At 43.1% G+C, this 20,624-nt stretch overlaps 1 protein-coding gene and 1 pseudogene across 1 annotated transcript; one reads left to right on the top strand and one right to left on the bottom strand.

Annotated features, from left to right (window-relative positions):
• The first annotated feature begins 1,393 nt into the window (after positions 1–1,393).
• On the top strand, positions 1,394–2,335 carry LOC470033 (KN motif and ankyrin repeat domain-containing protein 1-like; annotated as a pseudogene).
• A 2,731-nt stretch (positions 2,336–5,066) lies between these two features.
• CHGB (chromogranin B) lies at positions 5,067–18,937 on the bottom strand. The gene is given in 5 exon segments (NM_001279910.1): positions 5,067–5,456; positions 6,329–8,094; positions 13,490–13,583; positions 14,037–14,083; positions 18,736–18,937. Coding segments are annotated over 5 exon segments (2,034 nt in total). The 5' UTR covers positions 18,785–18,937; the 3' UTR covers positions 5,067–5,378.
• Between the last annotated feature and the right edge of the window lie 1,687 nt (positions 18,938–20,624).

Raw genomic sequence — 20,624 nt, 5'->3', positions numbered from 1 at the left:
TGGGTGCTGGCCTGCTTTATTATGGGTTGAATTGTGTCCCCAGAAAAAAACGTGTTGAAGTCCCAACCCCTAATACATGTAAATGTGACCTGATCTGAAAATAGGGTGGTTGCAGATGTAATTAGTTAAGATGAGGTCATACTGTAGGATGGGTCCTTAATTCAACATGACTGGTGTCCTCATGAAGAACACCATGTTAACAGGCAGACTCACAGGGAGAGAGCGCCCACGTGCAGACAGAGGTGGCAGTGGGAGCTCTGCTGCCACAAGCCAAGGAAGGCCTGGAAGAAGCAAGGAAGGAAGAAGCAAGGATGAAGCAAGAAACCAGGAAGAAGCAAGGAATCATCCTCCTCTGCAGGCTTTGAAGGGAGCATGGCCTTGCTAACACCTTGATTTTGGACTTCTGGCCTCCAAAACTGTAAGAGAATAAATTTCTCTTGTTTTAAGCCATCCGGTTTGTGGTGATTTGTTATGGCAGCCTCAGAAAACTAGTATGGTATGTATTTACCAACCCCCCTTGTCCACTATAAGAGCTACCTCCTCCAGCAGCCTTCCCCTCCTCACACCCCCATCACTGCCCTTTACAAACAGGCAGTCACAATCCCATGGCCAGAAAAAAAAAAATGCAGGCAGAGAGATAGCAAGAAACCTTCTAGAAGTGTGTGTCCAGGTTTAGAAAAATTTGCCATCAGATTTATAGCACTGATGGGCTCCCCATATGACGAAGCAGCAATGCTCCTGGAAAAGTATGTCACAGAGAGTTCATCTAAAAAGAATCTGGTTAAGTAGCACAGGCAATTCTTGACTTAGCCAAGAGGAGGAGAACCAGGTCTTCCTTGATGGATAAAAGTCCTACGTGATTTTAAGTCTTATTTTTGCCTCTGCTGGGGCTCAGCCCACACCATCCCAAAATATGACTGGAGGAGACCACAATGTGCCACCCAAAAATATACCTCTTTGGCATATTTCGAGCTGATTATTCAGAGAAACTACAGACACAGGAATGGCTCTAAAAAGCTGTACTTTTTACAGGGAAATTTACATCTAGAAAGGAATCTACATTAGTAAAGTATCTGTATCAGGAAGAAGGCTGCTCAGAGGTAGGGATCTCAGAAGGAAAGCTGGTCAGCAGCCAGGATGCCTTCCCTGCTCAGGAAAGGACATGGTCTCTAGTGAACCTGACAGATGACCAGATGGCCGCTGGCCTCCATATGCACAAACAATGAAAGTACACTGGAGCCCATTATGAAGAAGAAAGATGGTAACAAAGATTCAAATGGCATGAAAAAGAATCTTCAGTTTGTTGGCATTAATGGAGGTTATGCAACAACTTCAAGTGATGATTTCAGCACAGATGAAAGCTCTTCTTCTGAGTCAGATGACGAGTGTGATGTCATTGAGTAGTATCCTCTTGAAGAAGACGAGGATGAAGACACTTGGGGAATGGCCAAAGGGCACCATGCCATTAACATTGAAGGTTTCAAGTCGGCCAGGGTGGAAGATGAAATGCAGTTTCAAGAACGTGAACCTGAGAAGGTGAAAATCAGAGGGAGGTATAAATTAAGTGAAAAAATGTTGTCTGCTTGCAACTTACTGAAAAATAACATAAATGACCCCAAAGCTGTGACCAGCAAAGATATGAGGTTCTGTCTGAACACCCTCCAGCACAAGTGGTTCTGTGTGTCCAGTCAGAAGTCAGCCATTGCAGCCACCCTGGGAGACTACAGAGCTGCTTTTGAGGCTACCTCCCTGGATGCCCTCTACTAGGTCATCAACTTGGCAGATGGCAACAGCAACACAGCCCTCCATTACAGTGTGTCCCACTCCAATTTTGAGATTGTGAAGCTGCTGTTGGACACCCACTTGTGTAACGTGGATCACCAGAACAAGGGGCTATACCTTCATCATGCTGGCGGCCCTCGCAGCTGCGGAAGCAGAGGACATGCAGGTTGGGGAAGAACTCTGGCTGAAACGTGAGCCTCAAAGCCAGTCAGCTGGGGCAGATGGCCCTCATGCTGCAGTCAGTTACTGTGCAGATCGGCATGGTGTATCGTCTGCCGGCCTGTGGGGCTCAGGTCAACCTCCAGGACGACAAGGGCTCCATGGTCCTCATTGTGCCAGCAAGCACGGGCACATGGAGATCATCAAGCTGCTGCTGGCCCAGCTGGGCTGCAACGTCCACCTAGAGGACAATGATGGCAGCACCATGCTCTCGATCGCCCTGGAAGTGGGGCACAAGGGCATCACTGTTCTTCTGTATGCCCACATCAGCTTTGCAAAAGCTCAGTCTCCGGGCACCCCTAGGCTTGGAATGAAGCCACAGAGTTTCATTTGATTGATTGTATGCAAATAGCCCTCCATTTTAATGCCACCATTAAGCTGCCAACTGTGCCTGTTGGAGTGACAGACACTGAATGTATATGCATTGTGCCTGAGCTCACCAGCAAACAGAAGCATAAAGCCCAGGGCTAAAGACTGAAGCTTTCACAGTGCAGAGACTGCCAGCCTGGGCACGCATGCCTCCTTTCTGGCCATCTTCTCTCTGCATACGGTGCACTTTAACCTACTCTGTGTTGCTGTTGAGTCTCTGCTCTGTTATGTACAGCCATAGGGAATTGTGACCTGACCTGACCTGAATGGGCACCTTCTATTCCGTCTCTCCACTCCCAGACCACCACCACAGAGAAGTGCCAGGTTCTCATTGGCATCACGTTTTAAAATTTTTCCACAAATATTTATATTTACCAAATGTGGCACCGTTAGAAAGCTCTTCCAAAATTCCATCCCAGCACAGTTTTGTTGATTTTTCTCGTATTATTTTAAAGTAAGAAAGTTGATCATCAGTAACTTCAGTCTGGGCTAGATAGAACTCTCAAAAAGTATGAAACTTACAAAAGAAAATATTTTCATTTGGTTTTATCTAGGTAGATGTAAATATGACTTTTTTAAAAAAGAGTATATGAAATTGGCACAGTATTTTCAACTTTTATATTTCATACTAATTAAAGACATGAAGAACTACATGTAACATTATAATATTTTTGTTAATAATTGCACAATTCTGTATCTAACGATAAAGGTTGAATTGTGTTAGAGGAATTGGCTATGTATTTGCCTCTAGAGAAATATAGTGTAGTTCTCTGTATTTATGGATTCCTTTATACTGTGTCACATTTACTTTGGTCCTACATGTATTTAAATGTTTGAAGTGCCTTAGACTTTTGCCATATTTTCAAAATAAAATTTCATTAAGCTCTAAAAAAAAAAAAAAAAAAAAAAAAAGGAGGCTGCTGGATCACTTTGATTACCTGAGAGATTTTATCTGCATAACAACACAACCTTTATTTATCATACAATTCCTCCTGCTACCTTCCCATAACTGTGTCCCCCAGGAACCCCAAGCCCCCTATTCTCTTCTGTAGCTCAGGATGCTATAAAAACTTCAATCATCTGGCCCTCCTGATTCTTCTATTGTGTGGGACTCCTGGGCCTATGCATGTAATTAAAATGTTTTTTTCTCCTGTTCATCTGCCTACTGTCAGTTTATTTCATAGACTTAATTATCCAACCTTCAGAGAGTAAAGAGAAGGTCTTACTCTCCTCTGCACCACCTTCCAGAGAATAACTCTTTACCAAAACTGTGAAAACAGTAGAAATCAACCAAGTAGAAGCCACCAAGGGTGAGGAATTAAATGATAGGTAAAAAAAGGGAGAAGGGGAATTGTCCAACTGCATTGTCCTAAGAAGCTGCAGGAATGATTACGGCAGCAGCTAACACTTACTATGCCATTGATATACACGAGGCACTGCTCTGTTTTGCATCAACTCTATCATCCTTGTAACAACTCAATGAGACAAATATCTTATTTTATTGATGATCTTGAGGTTCAGAGAGGAAAAGTAACTTGCCCAAAGTCAGAGCTACTTAGTAACAGAGTCAGCAGAGTAAGAGCTCTACCTTTTTTTTTCTTTTTGAGACAGGACCTTACTCTGTCGCCTAGGCTGGAGTGCAGTGGCACGATCTCGGCTCAATGCAGCCTCAACTTCCAGGGCTCAAGTGATCCTCCCGCCTCGGCCTCCTGAGTAGGGAGGGACTATAGGCGCACAACACCATGCCTGGCTAATTTTTAAATTTTTTGTAGAGACGGGGTTTCGCCATGTTGCCCAGGCTGGTCTCAAACTCCTGAGCTCAAGCAAACCACCTGCCTTGGCCTCCCAAAGTGCTGAGATTACAAGTGTGAGCCACCATGCCTAGCCTCTCTCTCTCTCTCTCTCTCTCTCTCTATATATATATATTTATATATATATATATATTTTTATATATATATATATATTTTTATATATATATATATATATATATATTTTTTTTTTTTTCTGAGAGAGAGTCTCGCCCTGTCACCCAGGCTGGAGTGCAATGCCTGATCTGCGCTCACTGCAACCCAAGTAGCTGGGATTACAGGTGCCCGCCACCATGTCCAGCTTTTTTTTTTTTTTTTTTTGTATCTTTATTAGAGATGGGGTTTCACCATGTTGGCCAGGCTGGTCTCAAACTCCTGACCTCGTGATCTGCCTGCCTTGGCCTCCCAAAGTGCTAGGATTACAACTGTAAGACACCGCGCCCGGCTGCCTCTATCTTCTTAAGGAGTAGAAATCAGACAAGATCTGAGGGGCCAGGGATCTGTCTTGACAATCCAGATGTTTTCACTCCCACCCCGGAATTCTTCCCATTATCCAAGCTTTCTTCTCAGCCCTGAAAAATGAACTTTGGCTGGCTACTTGTAGAGCTCTTTAGATAAAGGAATTTTTAAAGTAATATCTTATGATTGTTTTTGGAACAGGTTCTTCAAGCCCCTGTAATCTCTCTCAGCATGGGGGAGTAGATGTCTTTTTCTAATCTATTTCTCTTTATATCCTGCACATTACTTCAAAAGGTTTGCTTTTTTATTCTATTATGCATCCAAAACCCAACAAATCCTAGGGCCATCTTTTGCAATTTACTTCAAAGAATAGATTTGAAAAGTCACACGCCTCTCTCTTTGCCCAAAAGAAGCTGAGAACAATGAAGCTTTTGGTCTCAGGTGAATCTTTTATTATTTCCAACTGAGACAAACATTTTTCCAAAGACAGTAGCACAGTCATTGTCATAAGCATGTTAATATGTCTATTTTGCAGAAAAGAATATGCTACAAGTCATGCAATTCACATTTTCAATAGCATTCTGACAGAAATTAAAGACATTTCCAATTGTGTCAAACATTTAATGAATAGTAAGTTCTACTTTCTGCCCTTGGGTAGATAAATGGTGTCTTTCAGTGAAGTGGTGAAAAACAGATCATGTGATGGCTGCTTCTTAACAGTGCCCACCGCTCCAATGACAGTCAGCCCCTTTGGCTGAATTTCTCAGCTATCTTCTGTAGTTCCAAATCCATTGCAGCCAAGTTTTCGAGTTCTTTTTTCTGGAAAATACAGAAAAGTGGAGGCATGAGGTCCCGAACCAATTTCTTTTGCTGTAGTTTGATGGAGTATGAGTGGAAAGGGGAATTTTAGGCATGTTAGAAGCTGCATTAGTCAACCTACGTCAGTAACTCTCAAAGTGTGGTCCCCTGACCAGTGGCATCAGCCAGGAACTTGTCAGAAATGTAGATATTAGGGTCTCACTTGGGACCTACTAAATGAGGAACTCTGGGGGCTAGGAATCCCTCATGATCCTGATGGACATTCAACTTTGAGAAGCACCAACCTACATAATCAATATTAGGGAAAAAAAACATTGTTTGGGTAGGTTCAGCTCCAATAGTGTTACCTCTCCCAGATACAAATGTCTGATGGCAGTAGGGCATGAAATAATAAAGATAGCAAACTAAATGGTCAAGCAAGTAAACTTCTCTATCACCTATTCTCCCTGCCTCAGGGAGAGAGTGATGAACAATAAGAGGACCAAGGGGAAGATACCAGAACAGTAGTTGTTAACGTTGGCTGAACGCTGCAATCATCTGGAAGCTTTAAAATATTCTGATGATCAGGCAGCACCCTAGGCACTAAGTAGACAGAATCTCTAACACAGTAATTTTTCATGCTCTCCAGGTGACCCCAGTGTGCAGACAAGGTTGAGAAGCAATGCAACCAAGTGAGGTGGACAAGGATGCGGACGATGGCTAGAGGTGGGTGGAAACCGACCCCCAAGGAGGCCTCCACTCCATTACTAGAGCACCATTTTCATAGTGATTAATTCCCACCAATTTCTCCCCGTGAATATCGGATAGTCTTGAACGTAATGTGCTAACATTGACCAGAGTAAGTACTTTCAAACAGAAGCCCCAAACCATACCTCGTCCTCTGTCAGGACTGTCTGGTCAGCCCTGTCCTTTTCATTTTCTGCCTCCTGGCGGGTGCTCACCGGCTCCTCAGAATCATAGAAGTCTGGAAACTCAGCTGACTTTTTCCTGTAGTGAAGGAGCTGGTCCAGTTGGGCCACCCTGTCATACTGCCTTTTCAGGTCCAGCTTGGGGACCCTGGCGAGGTTTCTCTTCTCATACCCCCAGTTCACATCCTCAGAGAAGGGCTTTTTCTCCCACCAGTCATAGTTGTATTCTGGGAAGAAATTCTTCTCGTTCAAGGTCAGCTCATTTTCCTCCTCACCCTCGAGAAAATTGTCATTCATGTTGTCTCTTCTTTCAAAATGGCTGCTCTTCCACTGGAGAGGGTCGTAGTATGGGTTGAACAGTTCCCCTAATCTCTTCCTCTTTTCAGCTGTGTGATGGGAGCTATATTGTTTATCTTGAAACCTAGCCTCCTCCCTGTTTTCTTTAGTGTCCTGCAGGTCTCCCTGCTGCTGCCACTTCCCTGGGGCTCCTTCCTCACCGTAGTTGAGATAATTTCTGTCCAGCTCTTTCCACGCATCTTGTGGACGGCTCCTTGCCTTGTCCATCTGGTTTTCTTGGACACGGTGGTGTCCTTCACCCAAGAACCTTTTCTCTTCTCTGGTGTCAGACATGAAATAGGCACGTGGCTCCCCTCCCCTGCCTCTGTGATGGCGTCCCTTTCCCGGCTCAAGGCCCCTCTCTTCCTCACTTTCTTCACCATATCCATGTGCCATGTTATCAAGCTCTAAGCTGGGGTAGTTTCTCTTGTCCTCCTCATCCCAACTCTCCTCACTCTGAGGTCTTGGAGCCCTGTATTCCTCACTTCCTCTGCCCCTATAGCGCTCCCACTCCAGGTCCTCAGGGGCCTGGACGCCTGGATAACCCTTTATTTCTTCTCCATATTCAGGTTCTTCCTCTGAAGCCCTGTAGTGGGTTGAATGGTGGTCCCTCTTTTCCCCTAAACTGGCCATGCCGACGTTTGACTCCTCAGATTCCTCCTGGGGGTGTCCCTTTTCCTCAGAGGGAAGACTCCCTCCTTGAGAGGACCTGTCGGGCCTGCTCCTCCCGTGGTGGTGTCTGGGCCTCGTGCGTCGTTTGTCCACCTCAGAGGTGGCATCTTCCTCACCTTCCTCAGATTCTTCCTGGCTTCGGGGTTGGCCTTTAGACTCCTGGGGGTGATTCTCCCGGCTCCCTGCCTCCTCTCCACTCTCCTGGCTACTCTTCTCTCGGCTATGTGTCTTCTCCTGAGAATGCCCGGCAGCATGTGTTTCCGATCTGGCCACTAACTCCTCTTTTTTTATAGCTGAAGCCTGGTTTCTTTCATTGAGAAAAGCGTTTTGTGTCTCTCCTGGCTCTTCAAGGTGTTTCTCTTCACTGCTATCTTCCCCTCGCTCCCCTTTTTGATAGTTCTCTCCCTCCTCCTCCTCCTCATCCTCTCTCTGGCTCTTCTCAGAATGGCGTGTCTTCACTTCTTCGGAGACTTGGCTGTCGGAGGGATAGAGGCTCCACTGGGGCTCATCCGCTCGCTCTCGGCTGTGCCCGCCTCCCTCTGCCCATTTCTCTGTGTCTGCCTTTGTTGGGCCTTGGATGTCCTCCTCCCCTGGGGCTCCTGCCTCTCCCCTGCTGGAGGACTCGTGGGCTTCCGAGGCATCAGCTGGGTCTCTTAACAATCTTACTTCAAACTTTGTGTTTTCATTTTCAGTTGTCTCTTTGTCTTTGACGTCTTTTCTACCTATAATGAAAGTGAAGAGGAGGTATAATTTCAGAATTGCTTGTGGTTCCACAAGCACCAGCCTCAGTAATCACTACAAATCCTGATGACACTGAAAATTGCTTGGATAATTATTTAAGTTAATGAAGAATATACTCAGATTCCTTTTGAAAGTAAATGCTATGAAAGCTCCTTGACTGTGTTTAAATCTGGTAATAAACTGTCTATATTTTTGTGTCTTCATAATGCCCAGCCAGCTTCTCTCATTGGTACTACCAATGATCAAACTGAAATCGAGATATAGATTTATGAAATATTAGAATTTAGAGGCAGAAAACATCTTAGAATTCATCTAATCCAGTCCAACCTCTTCTTTTTGCAGACATTGAGACTCAGCATGGTATAATCCAAGACCATTCTTCCCATATTTTCTTCAAGTAGGAGTTAAAAAGTTAGCATTATGTGAATGGCTGTAACAATAATCCAGCTAGATAGTTAACTAGCCAAGATAAGAAATATCAAGATTCAAAGGAGGATTTAAACATTTGAAATTATTAGTTTATATCAGACTTTTATTATCCAATCAACTGTAGGCTCAACCTAGCAGTATGTGATATATAACTTAGTAGCTGGTGATAAGGGTATACATTTCTTGCCTGAGAAAACTGCACATCAGTGGAAAGGGCCATTTCTTTTTTCACTCAGGTTCCATCCACCCAACATGTTCTCAGATGTTGGGGACAGACTTCAGCACAGTGAGTTATCTTTGTGTTTCCAGAGTCAGCGTACATGGTATAACTGATATTTTAATTGAATGCTGTTCTCGTCCATCTTTTCCAAATATCTATAGCTCCTTTACTAAGTCCTCCTTAATTCAAGGGCACCCCATGAAAGGAGACAGGCAGTTAGCACTGTCTCAGTTGTTAGCTGGGAGGGCTTGGATTTCAACCTATGTCACAGAGTTCAGATAAAATGCCTGAAGCCAAGGCCACTGACAGCTCTGGGTCTACACTGCAGGCACCATAAGCCCAAGTGCTGTTGAGCACTTGAAATGTGGCTGGTCCGATCTGAGACATGCTATATATGTAAGATACACATCAGACTTCTGAGAATAAAGAATAATGTGAAATAATCTCAACAATTTTTATATCATTATATGCTGAAATAATATTTTGGATGTATTGGATAATATATATTTCAAATAGATCAGATTTATAAAATTATATATCAGAAAAAAATTGGATAAAAATAAAATATATTATTGAAATTAATTTCCACCTGTCTCTTTTTACTTTTTAAATGTGGTTACTATAAAATTTGAAATTATATTTGTGGCTCACATTATATTTCTATTGGGTGGCACTGATAAGTTATTTTGAAATGATATTTGCAAAATGGAAAAAAATTATTTATTTTGTAAAAATGTCCAAGAAATAGTGGACTCTCTGTACCTCTCTGTTTAAAGTCCAGTCTGGCATGATAATAATATTCTCATGTTTATGAGGCAATGAAAATGTCCCTGGCCTTTTCCAGACAACTGAGAGAAGGCCCATCTGTCACCAGTCTCTTTGCCTCTTAAAAGCCAGTGGTGTGTGTATAGCATTGGGGCATGGCTAGCCAGATGGGCACAGGGAAGCATGGTGGCTCTGGGCAGTGCTATTGACTAAATGTTTGTGTGATTCCAAAATGTTGAAGCCCTAATCCTCAATGTGGTAGCATGTGGAGGTGGGGGCCTCTGAGAGGTAATTAGGTCATCAAGGTAGAGCACTTACAATGGGATTAGTGCCCTAAGAAAGGAGATATGAGAAAGAGATGATTTCTGTCTCCACCAGATGAGGATACAGTGACAGAAGGCAGCCATCTACAAGCCAGGAAGTGGGCCCTCATAAGACACTCTGATCTTGGACTTCCAACTGCTGTAACTGTGAAAAATAAATGTTAGTTGTTTAAGCCATCCAATCTATGGTATTTGATATAGCAGCCCAAGCTGACTAAGACAGACAGATACTGATGTCATTCTGAGAGTTGGTTGAAATAGAGCTGATCAGACAAGATCTCAGCCTCCAGGGGCCAAGTCACTGTGGTCCCTTTCCTACTGCCTACTGGTTTGTGAGTCTTAAGTGTCAGGAACAGAAGTATTTTTATTTTTTCCCAATTAAATATGTACTGCCTGAGCAGCATGTGCCTGAGGCTTAGCTCTTCCTACTAAATTTAGCTTTAAGCCCCCGCAGGTGGGCCTGGAAGAGGGCTGTGATTAGCAGCACACACTCACTGTCAATCTGTAAAATCAAGGTGTGAAGCTCACACTTACTTTCAAGCGAAAACAGGGAAATGCATCTGTCATGCTGTAAGGATGACCAGATCATCCCTAGTCAAAGAGATTCTTGTACCTGTTAAGAAATTAGACTACGTCTTCCCTGAGGTCTCTTAGATCCATAAAACAATGATTCTGTCCTACTCCCCAAATACTCATTTGCTCAGTGAGTATATGCTGACTCTGAGACAAGCAAGTAGGAGTGGGAGTGGAGATGGGCGTGGGGTGGAACAGAGGCTGTATAAAGGCATTCATCCAACCAGTTGGGCAAAAGCTCCACCAGTCTTCTGATCAGTTTACGACATGCCAACAAGAGAGAGAGAACTAGAATAGGATAAAAGTTGCAAACTGGTGCATCAGAGGTAAATTCTGTTTGACCTAAACAGCAGTTTTAATACATTTGAATTCAGAGGCGATATGAAAATACCAGGAGATGTCTTTTAAAAATCAAAATTTTAACTTCTTTTGAAAAATCCCAAGATTTGACAACATAGTCTGTATTTCTCCATAACGGGATTAGAGCTGAGAATTACCTGCTCCGTCTCAGAAAAGGCATGTGCCCTCCAGTCTGTGAGTCACTTCCTGTCCTGCCTTACTCTTTTGTGTTACTTGTCTGTCTAGCCCTGGCTGGTGTTTAAGGCTCAACCACAGAAGAGCTCTTAAACCTTCGCCATCTCAGCATTCTGTCACTCTCTGGGTATAACATCTCCAGGATCCTCAGATACATTTGATTTTTCCCAGTTTCCCTACGTCTTTCTCAACAGACATCAAAAGACCTCAGGGCATAATCAGGGCTGGAGCAGGGGCTAGAGTTACTATGCCATAATCTAAGGGCTAAGATCTTGGCAGGCAGGCATAGGCAACTTTTCCTAAGCAATTGTGGTTCTTTAGTGAGCTGATGGGACAGACCCCTCACTTTTGCATTGGTCTAGTAAACAAAGGAAGGGAAAGGGAGATACCAAGACGGGTTTGCCAAAAGGAGCAGCCTTTACTCTCTGCCTAGTGACCCAGTCTGCTCTTACTCACTTCCTGTAACTGCTGGAAAAAAGAAGTTGGAAAGAAACTCAGAAAGAGGTATGTGGGCAGGGAGTGGTAGGAAAGCTTCCATCCACTGTTTCTAGGGTCCCTAAAGGCTCAGGCCCCCACAGCTACCATTGTTACCTGAAGCCCCCAAAGATTGAATTAATTCAGGTTGCTCTTTTTTTTTTTTTTTTTTTTTAGACAGAGACTCGCTCTGTCACTGAGGCTGGAATGCCGTGGGGCTATCTCGGCTTACTGCAACCTCCACCTCCTGGGCTCAAGCGATTCTCCTGCCTCAGCCTCCCGAGTAGCTGGGACTACAGGCGTGTGTCACCACGCCCGGCTAATTTTTTGTATTTTTAGTAGAGATGGGGTTTCACCGTGTTAGACAGGATGGTCTTGATCTCCTGACCTTGTGATCCGCCCGCCTCAGCCTCCCAAAGTGCTGGGATTACAGGTGTGAGCCACTGCACCTGGCCTCAGGTTACTCTTTTGGCCAATCACTATTTGCTTTTTACCATTTCATGCATGAGGGCTCATGTATAGCTATAGCAAGAGAGTCTTGTCTGGCAGCGAGAGGTGTTTTTTTGTTTTTGTTTTTGTTTTTGTTTTTGTTTTTGTTTTTGAAAGAGCCTCACTCTGCCACCCAGGCTGTATCCAGGCTGGAGTGCAATGCCACGATCTCAGTTCACTGCAACCTCTGCTTCCCAGGTTCTAGCGATTCTCCTGCCTCAGCCTCCCGAGTAGCTGGGATTACAGGCGCCCGCCACCACACCCAACTAGTTGTTGTATTTTTGGTAGAGATGGGGTTTCACCGTATTGGCCAGGCTGGTGGCAATGAGAGATTTTTTTTTTTTTTTTTTTTAGATGGAGTCTTACTCTTGTTGCCCAGGCTGGAGTTCAATGGTGCAATCTTGGCTCACTGCAGTCTCTGCCTCCCAAGTTCAAGCGATTCTCCTGTCTCGGCCTCCTGAGTAGTGGGATTACAGGTACCTGCCACCATGCCTGGCTAATTTTTTTTTTTTTTTTTTTTGTATTTTTAGTAGAGACAGGGTTTCACCATGTTGGCCAGGCTGGTCTCAAACTGCTGACCTCAGGTGATCCACCTGCCTCGGCCTCCCAAAGTGCTGGGATTACAGGTGTGAGCCACTACGCCCACCTGAAAGATTTTTAAAGGTGAAAAAATAAGATAAAATCTACTGTTCCCAGCCTGACTAAAAGTTTAAAAGCAGAGGACAGTGTTGTTTTCTGGATTTGTTTGAATCAGTGTGGCTTCATGCATAACAGAGACTGCATAGTCTTGTAAAATTGACCTCATAATGTCAATTTCCAATGGGTACTGCTTATATTACTGTTCAAATTTTATTTTCAGCAGAAATGGTTTCATATTGAGAACACTTCACAGGCTGGACTCAGAAAGCCATTAGTCTGCCTCACTGGAATGCACTGCCTCTACCTGAAACCCTTCCAGTTCTCAGGCCTGGAACTCCTGGTACCATTTGCTGGTACCTTCTATTCTAGTAAGCTGTACATTAAAATATCTTAGCTAATTTGTTGTGTAAATAGGCCAGAATTTTAAGTCACCTTTCTAAGTTTCTTGCTTCTCAGCTTCCTGACTCTCACTGTCAGAAGAGCAAAAGGCAAAGAGAAGAATGATTTTTAAATCTCCCTCTGTCATTGTCCAACACTTCCATAACCCCCCTCCTCATCTAATCACAAACCAGCATTTCCCAAACCCCCTCCACCCAAATGAAGTCCGGTTCTAAAAATCCAAAGTATGGAACTAAGGAATTTAAGAACGGATAGACATCTGAAAGACTATCACTGAGTTCAACTCCTTCATTTTCCTTTGAGGAAAAGAGAGGCAAAGGGTCTTTCCTATAGTCACACAGCTGCGAAGTGGTGAAGCAGGAACTAGGAGTCATATCTTCTGTCTCCCAGATACTGGCCTAGTCAATCAATACTCTTCCTAGTGCATTATGCCCCCAGGTCATTTGTAGATAAAGTAGAAGGTGATGTGGAGGGAGTAGGAACAAGGATCACCGCAGCGACCAAGATCTGCCTGCAGTGTGGGACACTTACTCGTCTTCAGGACTTGGCGGCACTCAGGGGTGATGGGTGGAGCGCTGGACTTCGACAAGGCATTTGAGAGGACCTCAATGATGCAGCGAGTCACCTGGGGGGAAACCCGAAAGCAGGTTGGAGAAGCTGGTATCACTGGATGACAGACTACTCAACCCAGAGCTGCTGTCAAGGAAGAATTGATTACGTGACCTGGGCTGATGCAGTATTCTTAGGGCGGAGATACAGATTTACAAGAACAGAATGAAATCTTCCAAACTTCTACACAGAACAATGCAAGAAGGCACTGAGTTGGGATTATCTGGAGAAGGGAAATAAACACCCATTTCTGAACCAATGGCACAGCTATCCTCAGGGGTGCTAAACCATCCTGACAGGAGATAGGAGCTCAGTGCAGGAGGGGCATCCCTTGCTCACATTCTGTCAGCAATGAAAACCTGGCTTTGTAAGATTATGTCGTGCGTGTGTTCGGTTTGGTATAATAGGGACTGGGAGAATCTAGAGTCTAGATACAAGTCTAGATTCTAAGATTGACATTGCAACTTACCATTTCTTCATTGTGGTTCCTGTTATCCACTGGCATGGAATTGACAGCTTTGAAGGAAAAAAAGAATGGAAAATGACTTGAGTTGGTTTTTGAAAGCTGTGTGACCCCAACTGACAAAATCACCTCACATTAGTGTTGTTTTTCCCCTGGCAATGTCTTAAATATATTTGGAAACAAATGCTACTTTAGATCCGGTATAAATCAAATCTAGACCACAGACAAGGAGGGGACTTCTGGGGAACCACAAATGTCCCATTTTTTAATCTCAGTGCTGGTTACACAGCTGTGCGTATTAAGCTGTATACTCATGATCTGTTCCATTTTCTATATATTTTATTTCAATTAAAAGTTTAAGCTAGGGCTGGGTGCGGTGGCTCATGCTTGTAATCCCAGCAGTTTGGGGGGCCAAGGCTGGTGGATCACAAGGTCAGGAGATCGAGACCATCCTGGCTAACATGGCAAAACCCTGTCTCTACTAAAACTACAAAAAATTAGCCAGGCGTGGTGGCATGCACCAGCTACTGGGGAGGCTGAGGCAGGAGAATTGCTTGAACCCAGGAGGCGGAGGTTGCAGTGAGCCAAGATCGTGCCACTCTACTCCAGCCTGGGTGACAGGGCCAGACTCCGTCTCAAAAAAAAAAAAAAGTTTAAACCAAACTAAGTCTAATAAAACAAGAATGCCCTCCTTGGTCCTTCTCTGCCTACCCCAAATAGGTAAAGATCTGTGGCTCTGTCTCCGTATCTCTGTTTCCAAAAATATATCCTCCCAAAACTTACTTCCTTGGCAAAAACATGGTTATGGATGTCTTCCATAATTAATTACCTCATTTTTTACCCACAAGGCCTTTGCCTGCACAAGCTCGTTTATGCATCTGTATCAACATTGTGTTTCTCTTTCTCCACACTGTTTGCAACCATGTAAAGAACACGGCAGATATCTAACCCTCCTAGTACAGCATCAAGTCCATAATATTATATGCAAATTGGTGTTTAACCATTGGTTTATAAGAATATTTTAAAAGAAAAATTTTAATTTATTTCAATAAAATTTCATGGGATTCCGCCTATCTTAAAACAGTGTTTGAAGTTGCTTTGTCTTCTTCAAAAATGCTTCAGGTAATTTTAATTTTTCAGTGCCATTTTTTTTCTCTCTCAAAGCTGCTTTGATTCTTTTTTCACTTTGACTTTGTTCTAAGCCCTTTCTATTAGAACAGCCCAAAGCATTTTCATGTAAGTCCATCTCTACAGTTCTCCTGGCATTCCCTGTAGCAGGCAACTGAGCAGGAGAAGCTAGTGCAGAAAATTCTTCTAAGTCCCTGAGAAGAGAGTAGAGCTAGCTGGGGCAAGTTCTCAGACATCAGACATGAAAGCTATTCAAATGCAGCAACCTGACCTTTCCTTGCAAAATGCTTTGCTCTAAGCCTCTTTAAACATTCCCCACCCCCTATCAATTACATATCATGGGGCTCAACCTGGAAATAAAACACCTATTCATTTACTTACTTTACCAAATTTTTCTTTTCAAAGCATGATCTGGGATCACTTCGACTGTTTCAAGAAGCCCAAAGTTATGCTATGAAGACCCCAGGTTCTTCCTGAAATGCTTATCAGGCAAGATCCAGTTGGCCCACTTTTGGTACCCAAGGTCCAATATACTCAACTGTTCTTTCATCCTCCAAATGGCTACTTGAGAACACACCCATTTCGGCACTTTCTCTTTCCGCCGGAAATCTGTAATATCTTCTGCAAATAAATGACTGCGAGAGAATAACTCCCCTAATAAATCAGATGACTTTTAAAAAATGCAGCTTTACTAAGCCTTCTTGATAATGCAGTTTCTTGCTAATACTTTCCCTTTTTTTTTTACAAATGTAAAATAGATGTTTTTATTAACTACTGATATTGCTGAAGTATTAATAGTTACCAGATTTGGGGGCAGAGAAAGATTTTTCTTTTATTACTCTGGACAACCTGTAGCTTAGGTTTGTATTTATGAAACCGTTGTTTCTCTGACTGAGCCTCTTCAGATCTCTTTTTGATGGAAAAAAAAAACTAGGGTCTGCTTTTGAACATACATTACACATCTTGGTGAGACATCTAGGTGCTTCTGTATTTTTCCGGTAAAATTTGTGACAACAAGGTAATAGCCAAAGGCATGTTGTCATCCTTAAAGTAGTTCAACTTACTTTTGCATACAGTAAGATTCAGGTGGCACAACAGAAAATCTAATGCTCTCTGTAGGGATATACGAAAAAAAAAGAAAACCTACTGCTCGTGTTAAAAGTAAAGCAATCAAATGGTAGAAAAATTATCAAATAATCTGGTAAATCTGAGAGCAACTTCTGATGTATTAATATCTAATACTGTTAAGGTTTGATACTGGATTGAAAATATAACTGTAAAATAAGTTAAATAAGCTCTTCTGAATTTAGAAACCATTTTCCCGGCCGGGTGCAGTGGCTCATGCCTGTAATCTCAACACTTTGGGAGTCCGAGGCTGGCGGATTACCTGAGGTCAGGAGTTCGAGACCAGCCTGGCCAACATAGTGAAACCCCATCTCTACTAAATATACAAAAAAATTAGCTGGGCGTGGTGACACACACCTGTAATCCCAGCTACTCGGGAGGCTGAGGCAAGACAATTGCTTGAGCCCGGGAGATGGAGGTTGCAGTGAGCTGAGATTGCACCACCGCACTCCAGCCTGGCCAACAGAGCAAGACTCTGTCTCAAAAAAAAAAAAAAAGCAAAGAAAAGAAAAGAAAAAGAAAGATAAAGAAACCATTTTACCTAGAATAATATGGATATCATTTTACTACTTCCCTTATATTAACTTTTAGAGTGCACAGTAGCTTCCATAGAAGGTTGTGCATATCTTTCAGAAGTTCTTAAGGATAAGTGAATGAGCTAGATGGTTTCTTGAGGCTTCCCCCAGCCCTGTAATTTTGCAAATTATCAGCTCTACTTGAAGTCTAACATGTCTCATTGCCAGAGGCTGTGGGGAGGTGGGAATGGAGAGGTGCTTGCTAATGGGTTTGTGGTATCTTTCTGGGGTGATGAAAATGTTCTGAAATTTGATAGTGGTAACAGTTGCACAATCTGCGAATATACCCAAAACCACTGAACTATATAATTTAAAAGCGTGGATTATATGATATACAAATTAAGCTCAATTTTTAAAAAGATTATGTCTTCATTTTAGCTGCTATTAAAATATAAACTTTTATTTAAAATATTCTGTTACATAAGAGATCTGTAAGTATTGTACCACAATAGTTAAATCATTCCCACAAATGTCACTGTTTTTGTGGTCTACAGCCTCCTAAGCAAAGCAATTCTTTTCTGAAAGTATTTTGACCAGAAATAATTATAAATATTCATTTGATTTTCTTTAATGAAATTGAGAACATTTATTGACAATTTGTGAGAATGACAAGAATTTTAGCAAATTCTGAATGTATATAGCTTACAATAAAATTAATTACGACTGGCTTTCATTTTGTTTCTACCTTTTGGATCTAGTAATTGCTGCCAATAAAAGCTTCATATTCATGGATGGCAGTATCTCAATTCTAGGTAGGAGTCTCAATCTCAGATATGGACAATTTTCTAAATCATTAAAACAGCTGAAGAAAACCTGTAGTTTAATTTGGTGCTAGTATACTTACTTCTCAATAGTCTGAATATCTCAATACCCATAGGTGACTCGACTTCAACACACACACACACACACACGCACACACACACACACTTCAGATCTTCAGAGATCATTTGTTTGAGATTCAGGGAAGTTTGAAAGATTAATCCTACAATCTTCCCTACAAAAGGGAAACAGTCAAATATCTACTACTTAAAATTCAATCCTCCTAAATTGGCTAAAACATTTTTTTTTTTTTTACTACTCCAAAGGTACTTTTGTGGTTATTTTGTACTCTAATAATTTTCCTGGAGTACAGAAGTCAAAATACTGCGGTTTCCATTCATAACTGAAAAATGAGGAGCACATGTTCTCAGGACTGCTGAGGCTTTCACAGGTTAAAAAAAAATAATTCCTTTGAGTGTGAAATTAGAAATTACCTGTCCCTAGAGATGGAAATACAAACTAGAGGAACATATTATATTAAACTTGTACATACATGAGCACACATACACACACATTATATATGGACATGTTAAGAAAAGGGATATATCTTATATATATATGGGACTCACTTTTATCTCATCATACTTACATGACAATAACAATAATAAGGGAAATTATGCAGGCACTAAATAGCATCATACGTGTATTCCTGCCTCTCTGTAGTCGCCTGGCTTTAAAAAGCCAAACAGATACAGAATCAGACAACAGAATCTCTCTAGACGGGCAGAGAGAGTGTGACATCTTAGAAGCGAATACAAAATGTGGGGTTTCCTTGCAGGTATGGCACGTTTTCTTCCTTCCTATCTAGAGGAAAACTCAGATACAGAAAGACTGAGGCTCCCCTAGTTGGGCTAGGAAGCCCTCTAGCTTTTTCCAAGTCAAACGGGTGGGAGGAGCTGAAGGAAAACACCCAGGGAGGAGAAGAAACGAAGCAAGAGGTAAACCTTCCCCTCAACCCTCCCTCTCTCCCGGGATCCGCCAGCCTGGCTGCGGGAGCGGCGGGGAAGAGCGAGGCTGGCGCTGTCCGCGGTGCTGACCGGCCCGCCGCGCCCACTCACCCGCCAGCCCCACGGCTCCCAGGAGGCTGAGAAGCAGCGTTGGCTGCATGGCCCCGCTCGGCGGCCCCTGTGCGGAGAGGAAGATGGCGGCTGGACCGGAGAAGCGAGGCGCAGGAGGAAGGCGCGATGGAGCGGCCCCGGAAAACCAGCGTGCCTCCTGGTCCCCGCGGTGTGGCGCGGCTGGCGCAGGCCCCGCTCTTTTAAAGGGCAGGCGGGGGCCGCAGGGCCGGGAGGGGCGGGCAGCTAGGAGCGGGCGCCCCCTAGCTCAGCCCTGACGTCACGAAGCAGCACCCCCAGGCGGCGACGCAAATGGGCGGAAATTTACGCCAGTCCAGTCGCCTGGTGTGCAGGGTCTGGAGCGGGGGTGGGGGAAAGGCGGGCCAAAGAATGGACGGCCGAGGGGAGTAGTGCAGATCTGAGATGGTAGGGGATGCGGGAGGTCCCGCTTCGAGTGCCTCAGCCTGCTCCCCATCTCCCCCCACACACCATCAAATCTAAAACCGTGTGTTTGAGACTATATGCCTGTGTGCTGAGATGTGTGCGTGACGAGGTCTGTTTGTGTCTCCTCGACCTAGCTGAGGAAAACACTCCTGCTACCGAGAGAGAACTAAATGGTTGGTCAGGGAAAATGGAAAAGACAGTGATAGCTTTAAAAGTTAAAAGTGCAGCCGGAGAATATGGGACCTGCTGTTCTCTCAAACTTTTCTTTTTGTCTGTATATCCATCTACCTATCCATGATTATATCTCCTATTCATGATTCTCTGTCTCTCTTCCTCCTCCCTCTCTGAATACATAACATATACACATGGTTTAAAAAAAATCAGACGGTACAAAAGGATTTACGATAAAAGTCTCCCTTCCCCCTTTATTTCCAAATCTCAAGTTCCTCAATTCCTCTTTCAGCCAACACAACTTTACTACTCCTATAATTTAGGTTTGACTTATTTTGGAACATATACAGCTGCATCTTCTTTTGAATGATGTATTACATTGAATGGATACAATAGAATGTATTTAACCAGTTCCTTTTCTAATGAGCATTTATTCAGGTTGTTACCCTTTGGTCTTTACTCCTTTACAACACAGCCTTAGTCTCAGGGGTGGGTCGTGTAATAACCTGCTAGTAAGAAATAGTCGATGCTACAAACCCTGTGCATCCTCTCTTGCTTTCAAATTGAGACAGTAAAGTATTTTTGTTATGATGTGTGAGAAAAAGACGAAAGCATCTTCCAGGATATTTTTGATGTGGGTTCCCTCAGCCTAATGAGGAATCGGGAAGCAGCAGCAGGCAGGTGACCTGCACAGAATAGGAATAACACAGGCTTTGTGGAACGGAGTGAGACTTCACTGGGTTCTCTTCATTCAGGGAATGAAGATGTCTGCATGCACAGCTCAAGCGAGGTTTCAGTTTACTTTTCTTGAAAATTAATGAGGTTCAAATTCTTTTTGTATGTGCTGAATGAATGGCTACATCTTCCTGAAAAAGCTGGAAAGTATTTCACCAAGACCACAGCCACAGAACAGTTAAAAGAATGAACTTAAAAAGGATATTAGTGGAACAATGGATAAATGTTGAATAAGATCTATAGGTTATTGTATTGTATTGTATTGTATTGTATTGTATTGTATTGTATTAGTGTTGATTTCCTGATTTTGAAAGTTGTACTGTGTGCCGGGTGTGGAAGCTCACGCCTGTAATCCCAACACTTTGGGAGACTGAGGCGAGTGGATCGCCTGAGCTCAGGAGTTCAAGACCAGCCTGGGAAACATGGTGAAACCATGTCTCTACCAAAAATACAAAAAAAAAAAAAAAAGAAAAAGAAAAAAGAAAGAAAGAAAAAAAAAGAAAAGAAAAAGAAAGAGAGAGAGAGAAAGAAAATTGTACTGT

The sequence above is a fragment of the Pan troglodytes genome, chromosome 21, assembly GCF_028858775.2.
Source record: "Pan troglodytes isolate AG18354 chromosome 21, NHGRI_mPanTro3-v2.0_pri, whole genome shotgun sequence".
Taxonomy (NCBI): Eukaryota; Metazoa; Chordata; class Mammalia; order Primates; family Hominidae; genus Pan; species Pan troglodytes.
Note: the sequence above shows the minus strand (reverse complement) of the source record. Positions and strands in the feature narration are given on the sequence as shown.